This window comes from Malus sylvestris, chromosome 4 (assembly GCF_916048215.2).
Source record: "Malus sylvestris chromosome 4, drMalSylv7.2, whole genome shotgun sequence".
Classification (NCBI taxonomy): domain Eukaryota; kingdom Viridiplantae; phylum Streptophyta; class Magnoliopsida; order Rosales; family Rosaceae; genus Malus; species Malus sylvestris.
In genome coordinates, this window is record NC_062263.1 from 16,994,908 (window position 1) to 17,003,558 (window position 8,651).

General features: G+C 39.5%; 1 protein-coding gene across 2 annotated transcripts; it reads left to right on the forward strand.

Moving 5' to 3' along the window:
* Positions 1 to 953: 953 nt before the first annotated feature.
* On the forward strand, positions 954 to 5,022 carry LOC126618017 (auxin response factor 18-like). 2 transcript variants are annotated; one of them, XM_050286088.1, is made up of 4 exons: positions 954 to 1,720; positions 1,847 to 3,028; positions 3,575 to 4,491; positions 4,607 to 5,022. In XM_050286088.1, exons 2-4 carry the CDS (start codon positions 1,910 to 1,912, stop codon positions 4,680 to 4,682), a joined length of 2,112 nt encoding a protein of 703 aa, XP_050142045.1. In that variant the 5' UTR covers positions 954 to 1,720; positions 1,847 to 1,909; the 3' UTR covers positions 4,683 to 5,022. The 2 variants fall into 2 exon arrangements, with proteins under 2 accessions (XP_050142045.1, XP_050142046.1); XM_050286089.1 differs by having other exon boundaries at positions 958 to 1,720; positions 4,613 to 5,022.
* The last annotated feature ends 3,629 nt before the right edge of the window (positions 5,023 to 8,651 follow it).

Sequence of the window (8,651 nt, forward strand, 5' to 3'; positions counted from 1 at the left end):
CAAATGATTAATCTCTGCCGTTGGATTTAAAAAAAAAAATTGAATTCCAACACTCCAGATTGTGTCATGTGTCACACGGTAACTTTTCTTAATTTTAAAACTATTTTTTCTTTTTTTTTTTAATTTATAAAGCAGATTAACATCAACCTTTGATTTCAGATCGAACGGTTGATATTAAATCAATTTTTTTATTACTGTTGGAAATCAGACGGCTCATATTAAAGAGCCGTTGGGATTGAACGGACCCTGGGAAGTCACGTGGTTTTCCAACGGTCATTGCACAAAGGTCATTTACTTTGAAAACGTGTCGGCTGACGTGCCCCCACGCATGCGTGAGGGGCACACGCCTGACACAAAAAAAAAATAAAAAAAAAAGGACCGACGCCAGGCATGGCGTTAGCCTGATGTCACACCCATCGGGCTGAAGGGCTGGCAATCCCCCACGAGCCTGGTCCTCGGGCTTCCACCCTCACTCGTGCTGCCCAACGTTGGAGCCGAACCCACCGACCCTCGGGCCCTTTCCTCTGGCCTGTCCCCCGAGCAAGGTCCAACGGTGGACTCTTACATGCGAGTTATACAACGTGGCATGATGATACAATGCATAAAACACGTCATATATAGCGCATGATAATCCCAATGTCTAAATGTCAAATTCTAAATAGTTAACACCAAACCGAGTACACTAATACAACGATGCCTATAGGTCAAATTTTACGCGGTAAATTCCAGTCCAAGTATACGTTCATTCATACATTACGAGTAAATTCGACACAGCACGCCATCCGTGAGGCGTACAGCCGGAAAACGGTAGGTTAGTTTAAAAGGGAAAAATAATTTTTATTGAATTTACCAATCGTGGTAAATGCTTTTGACAAGAACAGTGACACTGACAACAACTGCTTCACATTTGCATCAACTTAGTAACAGTTGAAACTTTTGTGTTTATATATTTTCATTTATTTATTTTATTTGTTTTTGGTGTTTTATTTGCTGAGTGAGCTTTTGGACTGTTGCATAATCCGAAAGGTTGCTCTGTTCTCTCTCCCTCTCTCTCCTCCTTCTGTCTCTCTCTCTCTGTCTATGGCTTTTTATCTTCTTCTGTGTTGGCCAAACAGTCGTTGGTGATTGAAATCTTTCGAACCAACAAAGACGACGAAGATTCCTGAAAGATTTTCGACGCCGACGATTCTCCTTCCTCTTTTCCGTCGGAGGCTTTTTCTTCTGTGAACTTCCCGGCGGCTGGGGAGGAGCTGCGGGCTCTCGATTTTCGCCGGACTTGGAAAGTAGTGCCTCGACCTTCGCCGCAGATCTTCAATTTTTCTCCGACGGCTGAGCTTCTGAGGGCTCGGGGGATTGGAATTTCCAGAAGAGTAGAGTGTTTCTTCAGTTTTTTAGTCTGAGTTTTTGTTTTTTGGTGGCTGAAAAAAACTGGTGGGTTTAGACTGATTCAGTTAGGAGAGAGGTTAGGGTTTGGGGATTGGGAATTCAGTGTTGAATTGAAGATGCTTGTGATTAGGGTTTTGTAGGTGGGTTTAATGGCTTGCCAGAGCAATTGAACCCCTCTGAGTTTTCTGATTTAAGAAACCAAAAAAAAAAAAAAGGATTTGAACTTTGAAGTCCAAGTTTGGTTGTTGGGAAAATTTGATTTTGTGACTATTTTTTAGAGAAAACGTGGCAAGAAAGAAGCTTTTCGGGTTCGAATTCATGCCTTCTTTATAAGGTAAGAAGTTTATGAAATGCAGTTCATTTATTAGATTGATTGTTTCTGTATTGTTGTTGTTTGTATGGTTTGATTGAATTCTGTGAGTAGGATGCCTAATTTGTGTGGTTAATGTGGTTTGTGCAGCATTTACTGAGAGCAGGAAGAAAAGGGTTTTGCAAATTTTGTTTATTTATTTGAAGAGTTGATATGATTACATTTATGGATTCAAAAGAGAAATTGAAGGAGGGGGATAGGTGCTTAGATCCTCAGCTATGGCATGCCTGCGCCGGCGGCATGGTTCAAATGCCACCGGTGAATGCCAAGGTCTTCTACTTCCCTCAGGGCCATGCTGAGCATGCCTGTGGGCCTGTTGATTTCAGGAATTGCCCAAGAGTTTCTCCCTATATACTTTGCCGGGTTGCCGCCATTAGGTTCATGGCTGATCCTGAGACTGATGAGGTTTATGCCAAGATTAGGTTGGTTCCTTTGAATGGGGGCGAGGCGGGCTACGAGGATGATGGAATTGGAGGGCTTAATGGGTCTGAAACGCCGGATAAACCCGCCTCATTTGCAAAAACATTGACGCAATCCGATGCAAACAATGGCGGTGGGTTCTCTGTTCCGAGATATTGTGCAGAAACCATCTTTCCGCGATTGGATTACTCTGCCAATCCCCCAGTTCAGACAATTCTTGCTAAGGATGTTCATGGTGAAACTTGGAAGTTTAAGCACATTTACAGGGGGACCCCTAGGCGGCATCTATTAACCACGGGGTGGAGTACCTTTGTGAACCACAAGAAGCTTGTTTCTGGGGACTCAATTGTGTTTTTGAGGGCAGAGAATGGTGATCTCTGTGTCGGGATTCGTCGAGCAAAGAGGGGAAGTGGAAGTGGACCGGAGTCATCTTCAGGGTGGAATCCAATGGGTGGGAATTGTACTGTGCCATATGGTGGATTCTCGGCGTTTTTGAGGGAGGATGAGAACAATCTAATGAGAAATGGCAATGGTAATATCTCTAATTCGAATGGAAGTCTAGTGGGTAAGGGGAAAGTCGGGCCTGAATCTGTTTCTGAAGCTGCAACACTTGCTGCAAATGGACAGCCCTTTGAGGTTGTTTACTACCCTAGAGCAAGTACCCCAGAATTCTGTGTGAAGGCCTCATTGGTGAAAGCAGCATTGCAGATCCGGTGGTGCCCCGGAATGAGATTCAAGATGGCCTTTGAAACTGAGGATTCTTCCCGGATAAGTTGGTTCATGGGAACTATATCCTCTGTTCAGGTTGCTGAGCCTTTGCGCTGGCCCGAGTCACCTTGGAGGCTTCTCCAGGTACTACTACTCTGTAATTATCATTCTCTAGTTTCATTTATAATTTTTAATTTACTTTATCAATCTTCTCTAGTAGGCCTGATTTTCTTAGTCTGAGCACATTATGTTTCATCGACAATTTTCTGATCAGAATTACGAAACGCAATCTGCATACTGTGCCATAAAACATTGGTTCTTTGATCTTCATTTGCCTTTCTTTTTTCAACTCCTTTCAGTTCACTTCGCCATATGATTACTCTGTTATAGTATAATCTGCTTTTATACGAGCTTGGTAGTTTTTAGGTTCCTGTTTATACTTTCGTAGTTGCAATTTCTTTGGTGTTCCAGGTTCAGTTTTCATTTTCCTACTCTATACCCACTAGCTAATTTTGATCAATTGTGCTCTTTCCTGGCCAATTACATCTGGGAAGAGCCATGGTTTTTGGCAGCTAAACATTCGAGAAGTTCATTTCCATAATATGGTTGGTACTGTTGGTTACTTTGAACACACAGTAGGAGTGTTTTTCTCTTTAATTTCCTATGGTTCTCTGAAATCTTGTGTTGCAGGTTACCTGGGATGAACCCGATTTACTTCAAAATGTGAAACGTGTTAGCCCATGGTTGGTAGAGTTGGTATCCAACATGCCCGCGATCCATCTGACACCTTTCTCACTGCCAAGAAAGAAGATGAGACTACCTCAATACCCAGATTTCCCTTTTGAAGGCCAACTTCCAATGCCGACTTTTTCCGGCAACCTCCTTGGACCCAGCAGCCCCTTTGGTTGTCTGCCCGACAAAACTCCTGCTGGCATGCAGGGAGCCAGGCATGCTCATTATGGTCTATCCTTATCAGATATGCACCTCAATAAACTGCACACAGATCTATTTCCGGCTGGTTTCCCGCCACTTGATCATGCTGCTGCACCCACTAAATTCACCAATAACATGGTGATTCATAAGCCTACCATAAGCGAGAATGTTTCATGCTTATTGACTATGTCACATTTTACCCCGACGTCAAAGAAACCTGATGATGTAAAGCCACCGCAGCTCATACTCTTTGGTCAGCCAATACTTACTGAGCAGCAGATCTCTCTGAGCAGCTCTGGCGATACAGTCTCACCAGTTCTTACCGGAAATAGTTTGTCCGATGGGAATGCAGATAGAATGGTAAATCATTCTGATAATTCTGGATCTGCACTTCACCGACAAAGCATACAAGAGCGCTCATCTTGTGAAGGTTTCCAATGGTACAAGGATACTCGAAATGAAACCGAACTAAGTCTGGAAACTGGTCACTGTAAAGTCTTCATGGAATCAGAAGACGTAGGTCGCACTCTTGACCTTTCACTTCTGGGGTCTTATGATGAATTGTACAGAAAACTGGCAGATATGTTTGGCATAGACAACTCTGAGACACTGAACCATGTGCTCTATCGAGATGGTACTGGTGCAGTTAAACACATTGGAGAAGAACCTTTCAGGTACGGACAATTCCCATTGAATCGTGTAATGGCTCCGAAGGACAGAGGTCCTTGTCCTTTTAATTATCAAATGAGTGGTTGGTAAGGTAATATATTGATCAAATTATTGTTGAAGTTGCAGTGACTTCGTGAAAACGGCAAGGAGATTGACGATTCTAATAGATTCAGGCAGCAACAACGTAGGAATGTAAAGAAAGAATTAAGCCTCGATTCAATTGTACAGCCGGTGATAAATCCTTTGTTCTCCATGCTGACCTTTTACCGCTCTTGAAGTTGTCGGAGAAGCCGCTCTGATTCAATTTTTGAGCCTTCAGTATCATCATTTGATCATCAGTTTGTTGGTTGTCTCTTTTTTTCTGAGGTTGCTTCTTTGCAGCCAGATCCTGTTTGTAGGATTTGGTATATGTGTTTAAAAGGCTTTACAAATGAATGAAGTCTTCTAAGAAGACATTTTAAATTAAGTGGAAAATGTACATCAAATTTGTGTAGAAGGCAAACTCTTGTTTTGGCTCATTTGCTTGGCCTTTCTTACTTGGAAGTGTTTTTTTTTGTTTTTTTTTCCCTTCTTATGTTAAATACCTAATCCATTGAAGATGTAATGTAAGCATCACAAATTGCAAGTATTTACTTCCTACTTGATGGATCAAGATTATAAGATGCTTACTTATTACAATATTATTTTCGATGTTCCGGAGCTTTGAGTGGTATGAAAAATGATTGGTTGAGTTGAAACAGTTGTGGAAATCAAATCTAACAGCTAAAACATTCGTAGTATTGAATGTTATGTAGAATTGCAGTCACATTACTTTTTAGGCATTTTGTACTTTCTTGCATTGATTTTGAATCCCCTTCTCTACAAGGGAGAATTTGCATCGTTATATACTCATAAATACAATATGTCTCCTCATATGTGAGAGATAGAGTTAAAAGTGTATAAACATGTGAGGGGATTGAATTCTCTCCCTATCCAAATACTCAAATGTCATTACCGACTAGAGAATTTCTACAATACACCGATGTACAGATGTTTGATAAACTAAATCGAGATTTTCAAAGAGTGCATGATTGTACATTCCACATTCCACATTTTCGCCAATGAGAAAATGATCCTGAACTTTTGTCTCAAACTAGTATATTTTGAAAGAGGCGGCTTGGCATCAAAGAGAAAAAGATGGGTTTAATTAGTTTCGTGCATGACTAAGGAAAGGAGTTGGTTAAAGGTCTAATCACCAATTTTCAAGTGGATTTAGACCTAATCCTGCTCATAATCCTCTCATTTGTTAATTGAAATCAAATGTTTTACACGACAACAAATTATCAGAAATTATATTAATAACCAAACAAGAAGAAGCCTCATTTACCACAGTACTGCCAGGGTTCAGAGACAATCTTAACTTAACTAATCAAAGTGAGGTATTACTTATTCATAGTAATTATTATTAGTATTTATCTACCAACTAATTAGGCGAGCAATTTTTTTTAATTTATGGGGATTGTAAAACAAAATAATAGTCAAAGAGAAAGTCAATAAGTGATACGTGGGGATAAACAAAACAAGCAGCAAAGGTGCTGGAAAGCAGAAGGAACAAACAAAAAACACATTCTGTCTGGTTAACTTAATCTGCCGCACGTGACAACTCGGCGGTGGCCCACACGGCGTCTGTTAAATAACGCAACGTCAGCTCCGAAAGGGATGCATTTGCTTGTGTTGCGCCGTTTCGTTGACCGCGCTTTTTTCCTCTGTTTTCACAAATCACAAGTTTTTTTTTGTTGTTGACATTTTCAAGGATCTTTGAATACATTATTATTAAGTCGGATTAGTAACACCATGTGACACGTATTGTTAAAACATCAGATAACATACACAAATGTTATTAGGGATCTTGGCAATTTGCATGTCAAGTTGTTAAAACATTGATAAAATCATGGAGTTACCATCGTATTTAAAATTTTTAAGTGGTTTGAGATATCAGTAACTTAACAGCAAATCAGTAATCGTCCGGTGCACCGACTTGTCGAGTTGGACTCACTACAAATATATTAGTAAATGTTTTGGTAAAATTAATTCAATTTGGCAATGGTGTAAATTGAAGAGTTAGTTTTATATACGATATTTATGGAGACAATCGTGCAACTAAATCGTTTTGGTATATATTAATAGGAGGACCAAACACAGCAAAATTTCAGGTATATAGATGAGTCCTTGGTAAACCCAACCCAACATAAAACCTGTCTTTTGATAGTATTGTTGAAAGTGTCAAATTTGGGATCTATCCACCATTTTCACCTCATTCCATTACCACTTGACTTGTATTACCTAGAGTTTTTGTAATATCCAAAGAGAAAATTAGAATCCCCTGCATCTTTTTAATACTTTTTACATCAAACATTGGTTCCATTTTAAAATTTGATTAAGCCGCCTTAAACAATAGCCTCGTCAGCATTTTTATATTTACTTAAATTACATATCATTATTGTACTTTTGAACCTAATTTTCGAACCTTGCTACCTCGTCAAGCATAAAAAATGTGTTAACTTTTTCTAACTTTTGAGTAATTTAGGTGACTTATTGACATTTTGGAACATCATTTTGGCGGATGCCTTTAGACATTGAATGAAGAAATTGCCTGACAAGGAAAGTTCCGATTTGGAATGAGTTGTTGGCTTTGACACAAGGCTAATGTACCGATAATTGTGCGCCATCAGAGATTTACCTATCAATCCTTCACTATTCTTTCGCCATATCATTACCAAACCTTTCGAGATAGGAATCTACAATTAGTTTTGATTCCTTGGTAGTACCCATTAGTATATCACCAATTAGAATTCCTACGAAATTTTACTTCCGTCGAAATTTCCAGAAATGTCTCAAGTTATAATGTGGTGTTAAAATGGTAGCACTCGATGGAAGAACATTTGGGGAACAATCACCTTTGGTTCTCGATTATATTAATCCTTTGAGCACAAGTATAATTCCAAATCTTCGGGAGGAAAATTCTACTCCATTAAATTTCATTTTGAAGTAAATTATTAGCAATTTCCATTCATACCTTAGAACACTTCAACCAACACTAGTTCCCAAAATTCTTTTCGATGTTGTACTCGTCATTTCGATGAGTATAGGCATGTGAGTACGAGTTGTTATACCTTCGGGTAGCAAAACTCCTAGAAGCAGTAACCAATTTTCCTTAGAATCAGCAAAACCAACTTGTAGGACCAAATTGTTACCAATCATCCGAAATCATCCACCCGAGCGGGCTCTAACCTGTAATTAGCCTATGGTGGCGCTACTAATTGATGATATTGTCAGATATCCAGAAGTTGTCAACCAGTATTCAGGCGGTATAATTTCTGATAACGGACACAAGTACTACTATTTGGGAGTGATACCTTTATGCCAGAATGCCGGTTCACAGTTTCAGGGTAATGAACAACATCAAAATATCAAAAGTATCATAAATGCATTAATTAGTGACGCGACTGATAGACTGATTAACAGCGACTACCTGAGTCGAAGAAGTTTAAATCGTGGAAACTTAGGAGCAAGCCTTTTAGGAGGACAATAAACTCGCAGTTGTGTTAATTATTTTACCATCTAGGTAACCAGAACATTCTTGACCATTCATCCTTGTGGTCACTTCCACTGACAAACATTAGAATTGAAGCACGATTTAATTTTCCGTTGTAAGAGCAATTTGAGTATTGAGAAAGCCAAGAAGACCTATTAGTGCGTATCGTAGAGAAAGGAAGTAGTATTGTATGTTCTGAGGACGTATACCTTTGGCGTCAATTCTCAAATTTTACTTGGGATATCACCAAATGGTGAAGTGAAATACACTATCAATCCACTTTCTCATGCTACACCAATTTTCCTTATGTCTTTTCGAACAACTCCGACATCATTGAGAGAACTTAGTTACAAAAGCTTACCGATTAGGAATTTATTCAACCAAACACCTTATCTAGGGAACCTCAAACCTATTTGCGAAGGCAAAAGACTAAACCTTAGGATTGTGCTTAGATTTTAATAACTCAATCAAGTGACGATTAAAACCGTTAACCCATACTTCGAATTGATGGTCTGCCTGACCAACTTTTGTAACTCAAGTTTTCTTCCGTAGCCTGTCAAATTCGTAGTGGTCTTACCGATGATTTACTCA